Source organism: Notolepis coatsorum (assembly GCF_963971535.1).
Source record: "Notolepis coatsorum genome assembly, chromosome: 10".
NCBI classification, from domain to species: Eukaryota; Metazoa; Chordata; class Actinopteri; order Aulopiformes; family Paralepididae; genus Notolepis; species Notolepis coatsorum.
The window spans coordinates 18,877,806-18,896,961 of NC_140174.1; the positions used below are offsets into that span (position 1 = coordinate 18,877,806).

Genomic DNA, 19,156 nt, shown 5'->3' on the forward strand with positions numbered 1-19,156 from the left:
AGAAAACTGTAAAGACTAGAGATGAACTGTTTATTTCTTTTGTACATAGGCTGTGCATATGTTTGTTTGTTTGTTTATTTGCTTATGTGTATGATTCTTAACTGTTTTTATTTTGTTATTGGTGTATATGTGTGTATGTATGTACAGTATATGTATATATATGTGTATATATGTATATTTGTACTCCTGTTGGGGCCTCTTGGACCAGATCAATGTTTTATCTGGCTAAATAAAGGTTAAATAAATAAATAAGAAACTGATGATTTGGTCCTGTTAACTTTGAATTTTCTATGGGGACTGCCCAGATCACTCTCATGGACATGGACCTCACTTTGAGAACCTCTAATGATTCTAGTTCTTCAGTATTCATCTCTAATTACTCTAAAATTGCGTATTACTGTGTTAAAAAAAAAAAAAAAAGGGGGGGGGGGGGGAACCCCCCTCCACCCCCCTGGGCTGAAGCCCCCAATGTTTTCTAACCCTAAAAACGCCCCTGCCCCCCACCCCATCCCCCATGCTGCTATGATGCCTGAATTTCCCCAAGGGGATCAATAAATGAATATCTTATGTTCTCCCCATGCTCGCAAGGGTTTCCCCTCCCGATAAGATAAACCCAATGGAAAAACATGCAGAACAGATCGCTAACACTGACAAAAACGGTGTCTGCTCCCGGCTGCCCTTGGGGGGAAGGACGACGGGATGGGTCAAACGCAGAGAGGAACATTTCATCTGTGACCCAAAAAAGAAAGAATGTGTGTGTATCTGTGTGTGCCGCCCATCGCATGTGTGTGTCACTGCATGACGACATTGTCAATGTGTGCAATGAATAAAGACTTCTTCAAAGTCTTTATCTTAATCTTATTAATCTAATCTTAATCTTATTAACCTAATCTTAATATTTTAAGAATGTACCATCTCAAACTGAATTATGTATGCTTGTGACCGTGCAAGTTCATTTTTCCGAGAACAACTAGCAGGAATGTTCTCCCCAAGAACGCAAGTCCATTCTTTGCATTCGTGGGTTTGAGGAGCGGAGGGTTGGGTGTGTTCATCATCATTGTACGTGCTATCATACATAGTTAGTTATATGGCTACAAACACACTTGAGTAAAAGTAAAAAAGTTTACAACTTTTTTTTATTGCAAGGGATAGACCAGGGGTCTCAAACTCATTCCATCTTGGGCCAAGTTTTTATTTTAACTACACATTGCACCAGGTGAGTTAGTTGAAGAGGTGAGCCAATTAGTGAAATCATCAGCTGGTGTTTAGGCAAGGCTGGAATGAAACCAAGCATACGCTCACACAAGGACCAATCAGCATGGGTATGGGCAGATTCATTTTCCATTGATGGGGATTTGATTGGCTGTTTTTAAATAAAGTGTGGCCGCAGGATTAATAAGTTAATAACGTTAACGTTAGTTCGGCCAGAGAAACAAATATACTAATTAAAATGGTTGGACCTCCCTGCGAGATTTGTACTTTGTAGGTCTGCATTTTAAAAGTATGTTTTTTTTCTCTGAAATGTAAAAGTACAAGTAGGCCTATACAAACTTTTTTTTTTAATGTTTTTTTTTTTGCATTTTACTGCTTTATTTCGGACAGGCCCGACAGAGAGGAAGGTTTTGGGAGAAGACTTGGGGGAAGACAAAGGTCTCCGGGTCCGGGAGTCGAACCCGGGACGTCCGCGTTGCACTGCAGCGCAGCTATGTGGTGCGCCACCCTGGCGCCCCATACAAGTATATAAACCTAATAATACTCGAGTGAAGTACTAATCCCCCAAAACAGTACTTAAGTATTCTAACGAAGTACAATTCCTCAAGTACTTTACACCCCTGTGTATAAGTAAGTATATAGGAGGATTATATGCAGTAAAGTATATGTGGTAAAGGGGGGATATGTTGTTTTACATTTTGGGTGAACTCCCCCTTTATCTTTGGCACGTATACCCTGCTCTGGCCTGCAGACTCTCACCTAGGACCAGATCACAGCTGTCACGATATTCAGTATAGGCTACTCCTTCTTTTGTGTGTTTGTTAAACTGTCTGATGGGAAGTATGAGGAAACCGGTTGTTTGATTCATTGACAGGAATCGTCGTGGAGTAGTTCTCCAACAGGTGAAACCAGAGAGGTACTGTGACATTCCAGCCTATAAAAGACACCTGACCGACCTCCAGGATCACAGATCCCTGTATCCATGAGAGAGAGAGAGGACACTGGCCAACAGGTGGGTGATTTGCTGTTGACAAGCTGTTATACAGTAGCATATTTTACAGGAGTTTTGTTAACAATCTTTTTTTATTCATTCAATTTGAGCAATCAAATGTGCCATGTTTGTGTGTTTATGTGCCAACAGATTTCACTCCTGAGCTGGTTAGAACGGGGCGCGAGATGATGTTACCTTTGCTGCTTTTGGGGACCATGAGTAAGTATTGTTACATTCTGTCCCGTTTACACTGCCCTGCAGAAGCTAACCGCAGGAACTATACTGGCCTGCAGAAGCTAACCGCAGGAACTATACTGGCCTGCAGAAGCTAACCGCAGGAACTCATGGCCTGCAGAAGCTAACCGCAGGAACTATGCAGTAAAACTGAGAGAAATGGCTTTAAAGTTCTTTGACTATGGTCAAATTTCTCTCGGGATAATAAAAGTATTTCTATTTCTATTTCTATTCCAGTGATTTTGTAGTTACTGCAATTCTTTATACCCTTTTCTGTAAAACAGAGCAAGATTGAACTCTGAAACGTTATCACGAGATACACCAGATATTGAGAAGTAAAATTTCACTCATAACAACATTTTGAAAATGATTGTAGTTACTGTGGTCCTCTGACTCCGGTCTCCTCTCCATCCCACCACCAAACTGCGGACTGTAGGTCCCAGAGCCTTCTCTGTTGCTGCACCCACCCTCTGGAACTCACTCCCTCAAACATCTGTAGTGCTACATCCCTGCACTCCTTCAAATCCCAACTCAAAACCCACCTCTTCACCAAATTTGTAAATGACTCTGCCTGATTTTAATTATTTATTTTTGACTTTGTTGTTACGTTGTTCCCTGATCCCCTTCCCGTAGCTGCCCCCTCCTGTTAAGCGCCTTGGGTCTCTTGAAAGGCGCTATATACATCTAAGATATTATTATTATTATTATTATTATTATTATTATTATTATTATTATTATTATTATTATTATTACTGCGGTTAGCTTCTGCAGGGCAGTGTAGATCAGTGAGTAAATGTGAGCTTTAGTGATGTACTATTGCATGGTACAATGTCTGAGTCTGATGCAGATGCTATCATTTATGTATTTGTGTATTTATTTATTTATTTATTTATTTATTTATTTATTTATTTATTTATTTATTTATTTATTTATTTATTTATTTATTTATTTATTTATTTATTTATTGTCCTACCTATCACCTTTTTCTTTTTACCACAGGCATCATGATCTCTCAAGCTAATGGTAAGTCAAAGCTTATGAAGATAAATTACAATATGATGATGATGGTAATGATGATAATGATGATGATGATGATGATGATGATGATGATGATGATGATGATGATAATGATGATGATGATGATGATGATGATGATGATGATGATGATGATGATGATAATAATAATAAGATCAGTAATTGTAACTGAGGGGTACAATTCCCTGACTGTATTACTAGATATGATACTTACTACCACTACCTTTGTACTTAATATTCGGCCACCCAGTACTCGGCATAAATATATTATGATGAACACTGTCACGTAGATGAAACGGATCCAACACAAATGTACGAATTAGAAATAGGTCTTTATTTCTACACAGCGATGGTGTGTAGAGCAAGCACTTAATCAAATCAATCACATTTATGAATGGGAATTAGTATGCACTTTTATGGCAAGAGTATTCGTCGGTATATCAATAGAGAATGTCCAATCTCTGAAGGCGCAGGTGGTACATATACGACCTGGAATAGTTAAGGAATAACAGCAATGGTACTTTAATGATTATAGACTGGATACACTAGGGGGGGTTAATCCGGTCGCTTGTAAGCCGACAGGAGTAGGAAGGGGGGGGGGGGGTAGAATCCGGCTGCCTCATCCGGCCAAGGGTATCCCAGGTGAACCCACTGTAGTGCCGTTCAATGCGCCGGCGATCCTTGGACCACAGATGAAAGCAGGTGGACTCTTTGTGGGCCGGCGTCCTCCGGTCCACGGAGGAGAGACGTGAAGCGACCTCGTCTTGCAGAGCGTCTCCTCACCTTGCGTCCTCTCCAGGGGGGGGGGTTCCAACACACGGCAGTGTCGGGGGTCTTTATCCATGGAATAATCAACGTATACAAAGCATAATCCGTGCCGGGGAAGGCGGGCTGTCGTCGGTAGAATAATCCGGTATACAGGTCCACTCGCTCGTCGGCTCTGGGGCTCCTCGGGTGCAGCTTCACGTGGGGTCAACCACCCTGGATAAGCAGCCAGTTCTCTGCCCGAAACGATGGGGTACTGACTACGGTAGTATTCTCACCGCACGAAGCACTATATATTAACAGACTATTATTAGCTTAATAGACTACGTCCAACTCGACGATATAGTGCCAAATATGACTATTCAAATATTAATATACACGATGTCTCAATACCGATGGTAAGCCGAACTTGGCCTTACTCCCACACGTGGCGTCGCGGGGAGGCTTTACGTCTGTGACTCTATTGGAGGGTAAGAAACTGGACTGAAAAGGAAGTCCTACTTTAGTAGCGCAGTATATATACGCACTATGAACAAATAGTCCCATTAGTGGTGCGGTAGCCAGATTCCTACGCGGAACTAGGACTTGTTCGTACATGTTGAGCGGTACGTTTGAACTGGGTCTGAGGGGTATGGCAGCCTGGCACCAAGGTCTCGACCAATAGTAGAATGGAGACTATTATGGGATGTTCAGTAGGCTAGAATGGATATTCAATGCATATTGTACAAGGAATATACAAGGGATATCAGGGAATATTAGAGAATATACAAATACAATTAAATATATATATATAATAAATATATATATTCGGTTTAATCTGGCCCTTCACAACAGCCACCCCCTGATTGGTCCCAGACCCAATCAGTTAAGCAGAGACAGATTAATCGCGTTGTCTATTTACACATAAGGGTTTGCTGTAGGGGTCAGTCAACTTCACAAAGTCATAGGGTTATAGGGTCATGGTCATCATCGATTGTGTCTGGGAGTCGGGGCAGTTCTATGAGCCTCGCCACGGGACGGGTGTAAGTGCGACCCTGGACGAGCACTTCAGCTGCTCGGACCTTGCCGTCGGCACCGGTGATCACTTTGCTTACGCGGCCGGCCGGCCACATAGCTCTGGGCAGTGATTGATCAATAATCATGACGACTGTTCCTTCTGTCAAATTGTCTCTCTCCTTTACCCACTTCTGGCGGGTCTGTAGAGACGGTAGGTAGTGCAGTAGGAAACTGCTCCAAAACTTGTCGGCTAATACTTGGCTGTACCTCCACATTCGTCGGCCGTTCGCTTCTTCAGGCCGGTACATTGTCTGGGGTAATGCAGGATCTAGCCGCCCCATCAGGAGTGTGTTGGGGGTAACTGGGTCGATATCCGCCACATCACTGGAGACATATCCGAGGGGCTTCGAGTTAAGTACTCCCTCAATCTCCGTGAGGACTGTCATTAGGACTTCTTCCGCCACAGTCTGGGCCCCAAGTACTGCGTACAGGGCTGTCTTTATGGAGCGCACTTCTCGTTCCCAAGTGCCACCGAAGTGGGGTGCGTTTGGGGGGTTGAATTGGAAATCAACCTGTGCCGGAGCGAGGTGGGTCTTAAGTTCTGGGCCCATAGCTTGGAAGCTCTCTCTCAGCTCTCTTTCGCCGCCTTTGAAGTTTGTCCCATGATCGGACAATAGGGTAGACGGTCTTCCTTTCCGTGATGTGAATCTACGGAAGGCCATAAGGAATGAGTCTGTGCTCATGGTCGGGAGAAGCTCGATGTCTATCGCTCTGGTGGTCATGCATTTGAATACAATACCCCACCGCTTCTCGGTTCCTCTTCCTTTCTTTATGTGCAGCGGGCCAAAGCAGTCCATACCCGTTGAGTGGAATGGCTTGTCACCGATTCGGAGGCGACATGGAGGAAGGTCAGCCATCCTTGGTATGCTGGGCTGCGCGCGCCACTTGCGGCAGTCTAGACATGTTCGCTGGAAGCGTCGTACCGCCTCTCTTCCTTGTAGGATCCAGTAACGACGTCTGATTTCCGCGAAGACTCTTTCTGCTCCTGCGTGATGTACATCCTCATCGTATTTCTTTATAATCAGCTCTGTGACCTTGTGTCGGCTGTTCAATACGATCGGGTATTTAATGTCATCCGGTAGATTGGGGGCTCTGCGTAGGCGACCACCCACTCTGATGAGGGTATGAGCGTCACTCTCGGGGGCCAGATGAATTAATCTGCTGTCGGATGGGACGGGCTTTCCTCCCTGTAGACAGGCCAATTCATCGGGGAACGAGTCTCTCTGGGCTCGCTGCAGTAGAAGCAATTCTGCTTCCTCGTAGTTAGCTGCTGACATATCAGCGGGGGACTTGCACTCCGGGTGGTACCGCAGGAATGTTCTTTGTTGTGCACTCTCTATGGATGTGCAATCGTCTATGTTAGGGTCGGTGGAGGCTACGGTGCTCAATCCACAGAACACAGACTTCTTATTTTCCACCTCCTCTGGACTTGCTTCCCTCGGGATAGGCCTGGGCCACTGTCCTTCCGGGAGTCTTAGGAATGCGGGGCCGTCACTGTAGACATTGCGACGGGTGAGGTCATCCAGGGGCATCCCCCGGGTGATGACGTCAGCTGGGTTCTGTTTTGTATCAACGTAGCGCCACTCTGTTTCTCCGGTTAACTCTTCGGTTAAGTCTTGAATCTCGGTGACTCTGACTCCCACGAAGACTTTGTACTTGCATGAGTCCGATTTGATCCAGGCGAGTACTGTCGTGGAATCTGACCACAGGATTGTTCTAGACACCGGTATTGTGAGCTCACGTTGGATGAGCGTGGCTAGGTGCGCTCCGGCTAGGGCTGCGCAGAGCTCTAGACGTGGGATAGATTGTTGCTTGCGTGGGGCTATTCTCGAGCGGGCGAGGACAAATGCTGTGTAGATCTCTCCCCCCTTTTCTTGGGCCCGCAAGTAGGCTACTGATCCGTATGCGACCTCTGAGGCGTCACTGAAGACGTGTAAGTCCATTTTACATGTCTCTGGCCTCACCGTGGGTGGGAAGTAGCTTCGGCGCATATTAACGCCTGGGAGTGAGTGGAGCTCCATCTCCCACTCTCTCCAGGTGGATGCTAGGTGTGTGGGAATGGGGTCGTCCCAGCCCTGGTCCTTGTCCCACAATGCTCGTACAATCATTTTTGCCCTGGTGGTGTACGGTAGAATACATCCTAGCGGGTCATATTGTCGGGCGAGTGTTGTGTACACACTCCGTCTGGTGGTCGGCGCTGCCGCCGGCCTTCCCTGCTCCGTAGTCAGGGGCTTGTGTCTGTAGTGAAGCGAATCTGTTTTGAATCGCCACACCAATCCCAGGGTCATCTCCTGGGCTTCTCCCGGGATTGTAGCTATCCAGGTCTCGCTGCTGGCTGCCTTGTCCTCGGAGGAGAGGCTGCGCAGTACTTGCGGATCGCTGCTGGCCCACTGCCTGAGATCAAAGCCGCCTTTGATCAATGAGGCGCGGAGTTTAATCAGGAGAGCCTCGGCTTCTTCCTGGGTTGAAAGGCTTTGTAGACAGTTGTCTACGTAGAAGCTGTTCTTTACGCTGTGTCGGACCTCTTCGTCCGCTGCTGGGTCCTCTGCTACATGTTTCTGTAGTGCAAATGTAGCACAGCAGGGGCTGCACGTCGTTCCGAAGGGGAGGACTTCCCATTGGTAGATGGCTGGGTGCTCATCTCCTGGCTTCTCTCTCCATAGGAACCGTAACAGGGGCTTGTCCTCCTCTACTAATCTCACCTGCAGGAACATTCCTTTAATGTCCCCGCTGATGGCCACCTTTTCCTGGCGGAAGCGGAGTAGAACGCCGAGTAGGGAGGGGCCGAGTGTGGGACCGGGCAGTAACTCTTTATTCAGATTTTGGGATCCGATCTGGTAGCTGCAGTTAAATACTATGCGGTCTTTACCGTTGTGATGGACCTTGTGGTGAGGCACGTACCACGATTCAGTGGTCTGGTCAGCCTCTTTAATGTCCATCTTTGTGACGTGTCCCGCTGTGATGAGCTTCTCAATCTCAGCGCGGTATACACTCTCTTGGGCGGGGTTCTTGGCTAAGCGCCGCTCCGTGTTCAGCAGGTACCGTTCTGTGGCGTCTGTCTTGGCGTGGAAAGTAGGCATTCCTTCTCGCCGCAGGAGTGGCGTGGCGTATCTCAACACGCCGTTGACCGGGACTCTCTTGGTCCCTGTCTCGAGGAGGTGAATGGCGTAAATGTCATCTTTAGAGCGAATGTCTTTCTTTCCGTTCTTAAAGGGCATTTGTTCCAAGGTCCATAGCCGCTCTACGTGTTGCAGGAGTGCGGTTTCTCCCTCCGTTACTCGGGAGTGGAGACATCTAGTGGCTGTACTTCGGTTGAGAGATTTGGCGAGCGGGCCTTGGAGAGTCCATCCCAAACGGGTCTCGACTGCTGCAGGACAGCCTCGGGGTCCGGTATGAACCCGGTCTATCGGGACAATGAGGTCTGCATGGTCGGAGCCTATCAACAGGGTCGGCATAGCATTGTCTATGAGCGGGATCGGTAACTTGCGCAGATGTGCATATTTCTCCATCAGCTTGGCGACGGGGTATGTGTACCGCGACAGTCCTATTTCTTGGCTGGTGAAAGCGTCTGTAATCTGGTACCGTCGCTCAGGCTGGCCGCTTGCTGCGATAGAGAATGAGACATTCTCGCCCTTTATCGTCTTCAAATCTCGTCTTATTGTCCGAATTGTCATTTGGGTTTCGCTTCCCCGCAGCCCTAGCTGGGCCGCAGCGGAGGCGAGCAGAAGGGTCTTCTCGGACCCGTCATCGAGGACGGCGTAAGTGTCCAGGACTTTATTCTGGTAGCTTAGTGTCACACGCACTACTTTTAGGAGTACTCGGGCTCCACTGCTGCTGGCGGGATCGATGTACATGACGCTCGCTTTGCTGCTGGATGGTGCGGGTGAAGGGCGCCGTCTGGTACTGTCGTGAAGTATGTCCAGATGGGCTCCATCGCACTTGGTGCACCTTTTCTTTAAGCGGCATTCGGCTGCCATGTGTGAGCGCGCACAGCGAAAACAGCGCTTGTTGGACTTTATCCATTGACTTGCTTCCTCCGCGTTCAGCTTGGGGAAGGAGTCACATTGCGCTAGCCAGTGTTCTTTCTCACAGTAGGGGCACACTATCTTCCACTTCTCCGTTCTGGAGGGGGTACTGTGGCTCCTGCTGCTCGGTACTGACTCCGATTGGTGCATCACAGTCACCGATCTTCTTCCATCATTTAGTCGTCTGGTTCCTTCTCTGGAGCCAGGGGTGCTCCGTCCGAATGTATCTAGCCGTAGGCTGCTGACTTCTCTCGCCAGGAAGTCTGCTAGATCGAGGAGGTTCGGTTCGGGGCCATTCGGGTCTCGTGGTCTCTCTGTCGCCTAAAACGCTCCTGTCGAGCGGGCGGCAGCTTCTCCAAGATCCTTTCCACATTTGAGTTGGCGTAAAGTTCATGCCTCCCCTTCTCTCTCTGCGCTCCCAACATCCCTACCAGGGACTGCACTCTGATGGACAGGTCGTCCAGTGCTCGATTGTCTATTGCTGTGGGTAAGCGGTCGATGTGTCGGATCTCCTGGATCACGTAATCCCATATGCGCCCATACCTCTGGTCCAATGCTACCAGCGCTGCTGTGTATGGGGTGGTGGAAGTCGCGTAGGCGAGCGCTATATTATGTGCGCGGGGTACCTTTAAGTGCTTCAGTAGGATGGCGTATTTGTGGCGTTCATCCGATACATCCACCAACATGGTCTCCAGACACATGCGGAGTTCTGTATACTGGGCCCGGTTCTCTTGGGTGAAGTCGGGTACCATAGGCGTGCCAATGTATGACGCTGACTGTGGATACATCGGCGAGCGTTGGGGGAGAGGCCTCCTAGGCGAGTCTCCTCCCGCTCCTTGGTATGGGCTGGTACCGGCAGTGTACCATGGCCCGCTTGTCCAGGTGCTGTTCCTCGGTGCGGGTCGTGCGTCGTGCTCACCCGTGTATAGAGTCGGGGGTCTGTAGCGCAGCTCCGCGGGAGTATAGCCTGGGCTGTACCGGACCTCCTGGTCCGGTAGAGTACTGTGCTGTCGTCGGGCGTGGTTCTCCTCCTCTTCCTCTTCGTCTTCAGTTAGGTCATCCAGTGCTTGTAGTCTCTGGTTTAGCCTCTCCACAGGATATGCTGCTCCTTCCCGGTTGCTAGGTCTCGCTTGGACCGGTGGGGGGAGGTGGTCTGTGGGGGGTATAGACCTCGTCTGTTGGTCAAGTTCAGGGTTGTTTACTCGGCTAGGGGATGCCGCCCTGGAGGTGTGTCTAGACGAGTTCCTGGAGCCTCTGGCGGAGGGAGAGGGTGTTGTCCGTCTGATCAGCTGTTCTATTAGTTGCGCTTGCTGTCTGTCGCGCTCTGCGTCCCGTAGAGCACCAGCAGCTGCTCGCTGGCTGTCTGCTCGGTCTCGGGCCACATTCTCTTCCCTCTGAATGCGTCTTATTTCTAGACGTATATGCTCTTCTTCGCTCCGCTGCTGGATCTGCAGTCGGTCGCGTTCAGCAGCGGCGTTCAGGCTGATGAGGAAGGCCTGCTGTAGGGTCCTCTCTGCCTCGCTGGGAGAAGGCGGTTGTATAGGGGAGCCTTCCCTCGGGGTACTCCTTGCGGAGCCTTGGAGCTCTATCTCCACGGTGCTCTCCCCGTCTTCTTCCGTGCCGAGTTCTGTCTCGGTAGCGTTGTATTCCTCCCGGGACTCATCGGGGACTACTTCTTCAGTACTGGCGGGGTGTGAAGTCATGTCTGGTTCCCACTGGTCCCCACCGTGAACTTGGTCAGTTACATTAGAACCCGTAGGGGCCTCTATGGTCGGGGTAGTCTGGGCGTTGGGGTTAGACATACTTTTACTTTCTAGTTTTACCGCGTTTACTGTTAGTAGAAGACTAGGTTGTTGACTGACAGCGTAAGCCTCTAAGTACTGAGGGAGCCGTCGTTCGCGCTGCGGGCGTTGGTTAGGAGGATCGTTTCGTGGAGTGTTCATCATAGGCCATTTCAATATTAATAATACTATATTAATATTACACTAATTACCATCCGGCTCGAAGGACCAATTGTAACTGAGGGGTACAATTCCCTGACTGTATTACTAGATATGATACTTACTACCACTACCTTTGTACTTAATATTCGGCCACCCAGTACTCGGCATAAATATATTATGATGAACACTGTCACGTAGATGAAACGGATCCAACACAAATGTACGAATTAGAAATAGGTCTTTATTTCTACACAGCGATGGTGTGTAGAGCAAGCACTTAATCAAATCAATCACATTTATGAATGGGAATTAGTATGCACTTTTATGGCAAGAGTATTCGTCGGTATATCAATAGAGAATGTCCAATCTCTGAAGGCGCAGGTGGTACATATACGACCTGGAATAGTTAAGGAATAACAGCAATGGTACTTTAATGATTATAGACTGGATACACTAGGGGGGGTTAATCCGGTCGCTTGTAAGCCGACAGGAGTAGGAAGGGGGGGGGGGGGTAGAATCCGGCTGCCTCATCCGGCCAAGGGTATCCCAGGTGAACCCACTGTAGTGCCGTTCAATGCGCCGGCGATCCTTGGACCACAGATGAAAGCAGGTGGACTCTTTGTGGGCCGGCGTCCTCCGGTCCACGGAGGAGAGACGTGAAGCGACCTCGTCTTGCAGAGCGTCTCCTCACCTTGCGTCCTCTCCAGGGGGGGGGGGTTCCAACACACGGCAGTGTCGGGGGTCTTTATCCATGGAATAATCAACGTATACAAAGCATAATCCGTGCCGGGGAAGGCGGGCTGTCGTCGGTAGAATAATCCGGTATACAGGTCCACTCGCTCGTCGGCTCTGGGGCTCCTCGGGTGCAGCTTCACGTGGGGTCAACCACCCTGGATAAGCAGCCAGTTCTCTGCCCGAAACGATGGGGTACTGACTACGGTAGTATTCTCACCGCACGAAGCACTATATATTAACAGACTATTATTAGCTTAATAGACTACGTCCAACTCGACGATATAGTGCCAAATATGACTATTCAAATATTAATATACACGATGTCTCAATACCGATGGTAAGCCGAACTTGGCCTTACTCCCACACGTGGCGTCGCGGGGAGGCTTTACGTCTGTGACTCTATTGGAGGGTAAGAAACTGGACTGAAAAGGAAGTCCTACTTTAGTAGCGCAGTATATATACGCACTATGAACAAATAGTCCCATTAGTGGTGCGGTAGCCAGATTCCTACGCGGAACTAGGACTTGTTCGTACATGTTGAGCGGTACGTTTGAACTGGGTCTGAGGGGTATGGCAGCCTGGCACCAAGGTCTCGACCAATAGTAGAATGGAGACTATTATGGGATGTTCAGTAGGCTAGAATGGATATTCAATGCATATTGTACAAGGAATATACAAGGGATATCAGGGAATATTAGAGAATATACAAATACAATTAAATATATATATATAATAAATATATATATTCGGTTTAATCTGGCCCTTCACAACAGTAATACTAATAACAGTATTATTATTTATAGTAATAATAATAATAATAATAATAATAATAATAATAATAATAATAATAATAATAATAATAATAATAATATAATAATATAATAAGAAGAAGAAGAAGAAGAAGAAGAAGAAGAAGAAGAAGAAGAAGAAGAAGAAGAAGAAGAAGAAGAAGAAGAAGAAGAAGAAGAAGAAGAAGAAGAAGAAGAAGAAGAAGAAGAAGAAGAAGAAGAAGAAGAAGAAGAAGAAGAAGAAGAAGAAGAAGAAGAAGAACAATAATACCAAAAATGTAATATACAAGTTTCAAGTTTCTTTAATAGTTGTCATACAGAAGTACAGAATACTTTCATACAAAATGCTTCTTACTGTTACGCTCCAGAGACTGTGCTAGACAAGATAGTATCAAATAACATAGTATAGCCAACAAAGATACAAGCATATAGAAAAATATACACCAGATTCTGATTTCTACTTTGGAAGGTGTCATGGTGTAGTGATGAAGTGTGTATCTAGGTGTGTAAGTCAACAGTAGGAAACTATTCTTTGACTAGCAAAGAACGGCAATATTCACAATAGCAGAAGGAAGCGTCACATATCAGTCTGGGGATCTTAACCGCATGTCCACTTGAGGCGCTCAGCCAAGGTTTAAAGGGGTCTTAAAGTGGTCTTAAAGGGTCTTAAAGGGGTCTTAAATAGTCTTATAGGGGTCTTAAAGGGGTCTTAAAGAGTCTTAAAGGGGTCTTAAAGGGGTCTTAAAGAGTCTTAAAGGGGTCTTAAAGGGGTCTTAAAGGGTTCTTAAAGGGGTCTTAACCATCACTTGAGACGCTCAGCCAAGGCTTAAAGGGGTCTTAAAGGGGTCTTAAAGGGGTATGCGTATAATAAGTTATCCCTAAATTTGGAAAAAACAAAATGTATGATTATTTACTAATCGAAAGAAGGAGGACAATGTGGCATTATGTATAGACGGAGTTAATATTGAAAGAGTATCTGAGTTCAAATGTTTGGGTGTTATGTTGGATGAGAAATTGACATGGAAGCCTCACATAATGTACATAAAAAAGAAGGTAGCCAAGAGTGTTTTTGTTTTGAACAAGGCAAAGAATGTGCTTGATTATAATTCTATGCGAATATTATATTGTTCACTTATCCTACCATATTTGAGTTACTGTGTGGAAGTGTGGGGTAACACGTATGAAAGCAACATAAAGCCATTATTTATATTACAGAAGAGAGCAGTAAGAATAGTTCACAAAGTAGATTCAAGAGAACATACCAATGAATTATTTATTAAATCCAGACTATTGAAACTTAAAGAGTTAGCTGAAATACAGACTTTATTAGTTTTGTTTAGAGCAAAATGCAGAGTATTACCAGCAAATATACAGAGGTTGTTCGTTCCCTGTCCAGATGACAGCAGAAGGAAATTCAATTTTAAGCACCAATTTGCACAAACCACCTTAAAACAAAGGTGCACCTAAGTTATAGGTATCAAACTATGGATCTCTTTGCAGAATGATGAAAAGAGTTCTATATATTTCACTTCAAAAGGTTGTACAAAGAAAAGATAAATAGACAGTATAGCACAGTTTAGTATAATATTGCAGTTTAGCATAACAGTATAACATAGCATAGCACTGCAGTATAGGCTAGTATGAGTATAGTAACGAAGATTATCTTATAACCCTAGTTATATGAGTAATAGCGAGCGCTTTGCTCTATTGGAACTGTCCCTTTAATCATATCCTAAATGAAAGCTTTCACCTCGTGTACCTGCCGACATCTGCCTGACCACTCCCACATCCGCTCCTATAAAGCGGGGTCATGGCCATACAACAGCTCCTTCCCCAGTCTTTCACCGCCGAAACGGAAGACCCTGGGGTCCTCAGTGAGTCAGAGCAAAGCGCTCGCTATTACTCATATAACTAGGGTTATAAGATAACCTTCGTTATATTTCGTTATAGCTTACGCTTTGCTCTATTGGAACACAAGAGCTGAGCAGAGCGTAAGCCCGACAGATGCACCCGCTGAGGTCCCCTACAACCATCAGAACCGGGGAGGATCCGGGCCCCCCCGCCCCCCCCTAGCGAGGGACGGGAGGGAGATCAGACCCTGACTGTGCGAAGAGGGTTTAGCGCCTCAAACGCACAGGGTGAGCAGACCGTGGGACTTACCTTTGTTTAGAAGGGCCCGCGACTACGACTACAGACGCGCATCCCACACGCCACCAGGGAACCGACGTGAGCAAAACCCCCGTCACAGCCCCCAACATCACGGGGTCGGAGTCAAAACCCCAACCCTGTGGCAAGGCCGTAGCAGCGGAGCGCGGAGGAGGTCCCAGCCTCAGGCCACCCCGGGGCTAGGACCCCCCGAAAAAGGGGCCTGGTGAGGTCTATGAGGCCGTGGCATCGAGACCCCACCAGACGGTCACTGGTGACACCACATCGCCAGCGTATCGGACAGGGCCTAAATCAGTTGAAGGCCCTTCTCCCCTTGGCACGCCGCTCCGAAGCTCTCCCAAGGAGGCTTCCCCCCCCACTATAACGTGGGGCCAGCCGGCGCGCCGGGGAGACAACCCTCCAAGGAGGTTGATCCCTCAATCCAGGCTGACAGGTCCCAAGAGTAGAACTCGACCTGCACCCGGAGCACTGCGGACTAGACAGGCGCCTAAGGGGCTTACTCTAAGAACAGCATCCCGGCGGAAAGGGTAAAGGGTGTTCCGGTATGCTGTGCACCATGTCACAATCTCCACAAGCCCTGACCCCGCAAAAATTATTAATCCCGCGGGGTCGAGGTTCAGAGAAAGAGTTTGACACAATTGGCAGTCGTCATGAAAAATGCGGGGGCATACTCTCGGGCAGCCGGGGTCAGACCCGGGCTCAACCTGAGAGTCGACTCTGCTACCAACACACCGGGGAGACAACCACCCCCCTATGTATATTATAACAGGAGGTGGGTGCTCCCTTAACCCACTAAGAAACCCCAGAAACACAACTGCGTGTATACACAGGCTATACAATGCAGTTCAAGCGTTTCAGATTTTAAAAGGGTTAACCCAGGCCAACAGGTTTATTGAGGGCAAGGCCCGACCTGGGCCTGGTGGACTGGGACCTACACAGGGATGCATAGAGGAGTTGACAGAAGCAGCCTCCCCGACAGCCCCCTCCCATCCCCCGTTTAACAGGGAGGGAGGGGTGAAACAAATGGAGAAGGTCCAACCCCCTAACATCGTGCAAAAAGGTACAACACAGTATGGACCAATGCATTCCACTGTTAAGGGCAACTCAAGGTGACATGTATATGACACACACATTCATGACATCAACCCCTGTGACGTCCGGCCCGACCTGGCATTTCCCCCCCGGAAAAGCACAGAGTCCCTCGGGGAACCAGAACCTGTCCGTGCCCCGGCGGACAACAGGTTAAACTGATCCGGTCCGGCGCGATCAGGACCAGTCCCGTGCCCTAGTAACGCCGCGGCCCCCAGTCCTAAGAGGGGGGTAGGTACGCGTGTCGATGCAAAACATCACAGAGGGCGCCACCAAGACGGTCAGTACGCGAACGCACTGCTTTCTGTGGCCCACCCAAAGGCGTGAACCCCCCCTGTCAATGTTTGATCTACTCCGTCATCTCCCCCCGGAGATGTACGTGAGCCGTCAAGTCTAACCTAGTGCACTGGTGCTCGGTAGAGACAAAAAATCTCCTTCCCAGCCGTCCGCATAAAAAACTCTGTTTTTATGATGTTGGGAAACCAAGGCGCGCCGGCCCACAAAGCATATTCAATCATTGAAAAAACACCCTGGGCCGGCGCTCATCGGTCTCGTAAGACCATACGCTGGTTTCATAAACAGCGTATATGCTCGCAAAGAACCCGAGAACAGTGACGGCGAATTTCCAACCAGAAAGAGCCTCACAACGTTTCCCCTTGCTGTCTGGGACGAGCAGCAGGGAGCCGGTCTACAAAGACACGGGTCCACACATGACGAGCCTGGGAATAACAACCGTGTCAATTCTGCTCCTTATGTAAGAGGGGAAGACAGCGGTTTTCCCAGAGAGACCTCAACGTGAGTAAACAATTGAAAAAGGTTCATGTAACACATTGGACCAAGACTCTCTGAAGAGGAGGCTCTGAAAACTCTGAGGAGGCTCCCTCACTGAGAGGGAGGTTCTGAAACTCAGAGGAGGCTCTGAAACTCCCTGAGGAGGAGGCTCTGAAACTCCCTCAGTAGGAGGCTCTGACCCAATACACAACTAGGGAGCAGAGTAGAAGACAATTGTCTCTACCACATTGCACCACCTATCCTTTACAATGACAGCGGCCTGTAGCACAGGCCCTGTAACTCACGGACATGTCTCTTGGCCAATAAGAAAACGCGCTTGTGCTTCAATGGCCTCTTGAGCCTGGGAATAAAAACCTGTCAATTCTGCTCTTCATGTAAGAGGAGAAGACAGCGATTCTCCCAGAGAGACCACAACGTGAGTAAAAACAATTGAAAAAGGTTCATTGGACCAAGACTCTCTGAGGAGGAGACTCTGAAACTCTGAGGAGGCTCTCACACTGAGAGGGAGGTTCTGAAACTCAGAGGAGGCTCTGAACTCCATGAGGAGGAGACTCTGAAAACACCCTGAGGAGGAGGCTCTGACCCAATATACACTACTGGTAGGGAGCAGAGTAGAAGATAAATTGTCTCTACTGCATTGCATCACCTATCCTTTACAATGACAGCGGTCTGTAGCACAGGCCCTGTAACTCACGGACATGTCTCTTGGCCAGCAAGAAAAAGCGCCTGTGACGTTTTCAAATGGCCGGGGGAAACCCATCTCCCACCTATCCTGATTTGGTGTGATAGTGAATGTGTAAAATGTGAGGAACAAACTGTAAAGTGCTTTGGATTTGGAGTCTCAACAGACCCAGGCTGTAAGTCCATGTTTCATGTATCAACAACGGTGATGCTACTTCAAATGTATGAGTTTGTCAAGTTTGGTGCAAATCAGATAAAGAGTTCACAAGTAACTCATCCGCTTCATGCATTTTTCTGTAATTAGTTTGTAGCCGGGGTTATACAGTTTGGTGCAACAACTATCTGAATACTCTGTATTGATCAGTAGGATATCTGAACATTCGGTATTGAGTTTCAAGTTTCAAGTTTCTTTAATAGTTGTCATACAGAAGTACAGAATACTTTTATACAAAATGCTTCTTACTTGATCAGTAGGATATCTGAATACTCTGTATTGACCAGTAGGATATTTGAATACTCTGTATTGATCAGTACGATATCTGAATACTCTGTATTGATCAGTACGATATCTGAATACTCTGTATTGATCAGTAGGATATCTGAATACTCTGTATTGATCAGTAGTATATCTTGATCAGTAGGATATCTGAATACTCTGTATTGATCAGTAGGCTATCTGAATACTCTGTATTGATCAGTACAATATCTGAATACTCTGTATTGATCAGTAGGATATCTGAATACTCTGTATTGATCAGTAGGCTATCTGAATACTCTGTATTGATCAGTAGGCTATCTGAATACCCTGTATTGATCAGTAGGATATCACAATATTTTCTATGTTGTAATGATGGGATGATGAGGTGCTGCGTGAGGTCAGAGGTCAGATCACTCAGAACCAGTGAGAAAAGCCTTGTTATAGCAGAATAGTGACCCAGTGAGAAAAGCCTTGTTATAGCAGAATAGTGACCCAGTGAGAAAAGCCTTGTTATAGCAGAATAGTGACCCAGTGAGAAAAGCCTTGTTATAGTAGAATAGTGACCCAGTGAGAAAAACCTTGTTATAGCAGGAGAATTAGGTGCAAATCGGACAATGCAGTCATAAGTAACCCATTGCTTCCTGTTTACTATGCGTTTACCGGAAATCTATATAAGATGTTGACCCCTAGATCCATTTTTTCACGCGCAACAAGGGGGTTCCACCGACTGCCAGAGGCTTTCCCCTCTTAAGCTGGTCAAAAACATCTGCTTGTCCAAAAACAACTGCTCCCTGCATCAATAACCAGATAATAAGATATAACCAAACAAACACCTGCCAAGTGGAGTTATACAACAAAGGCCACCATCACGTTCCTTCAACACACAATGTGGAAAACCACCTGCCCATCAGAGACTGGGACATATTTGGTATTATTATTATTCTTTTTTTTATTCAGCTTAAAGCTGCTAGAGCCTCTGGGAGTCTGTTCTACTTCTGCTGGGCAGGTCATTTCTCTGACGTTACCTACTGCAGCTTTAACTGACACTAGGAGGATTAAGGAGAATGGCATTTCAGTTATTGTTGGCATCTTGCTGTGCAGACTGTGTCATTGTTCCCAGCAAGAGGAGGTGGACATTATGGGAAACACTTACGGTAACAACTGGT

General features: G+C 47.3%; 1 protein-coding gene across 1 annotated transcript in view; it reads left to right on the forward strand.

Annotated features, from left to right (window-relative positions):
* Positions 1–1,127: 1,127 nt before the first annotated feature.
* Positions 1,128–19,156, forward strand: part of LOC311236077 (bifunctional UDP-N-acetylglucosamine 2-epimerase/N-acetylmannosamine kinase-like) — a 57,889-nt gene continuing 39,860 nt past the window's right edge. The window contains exons 1-4 of the mRNA XM_084323673.1: positions 1,128–1,216; positions 2,087–2,224; positions 2,354–2,422; positions 3,437–3,460. Of these exons, the coding sequence (XP_084179799.1) occupies positions 3,458–3,460 (3 nt within the window). The 5' untranslated portion in view covers positions 1,128–1,216; positions 2,087–2,224; positions 2,354–2,422; positions 3,437–3,457. The remainder of the gene's footprint in view (positions 1,217–2,086; positions 2,225–2,353; positions 2,423–3,436; positions 3,461–19,156) is intronic.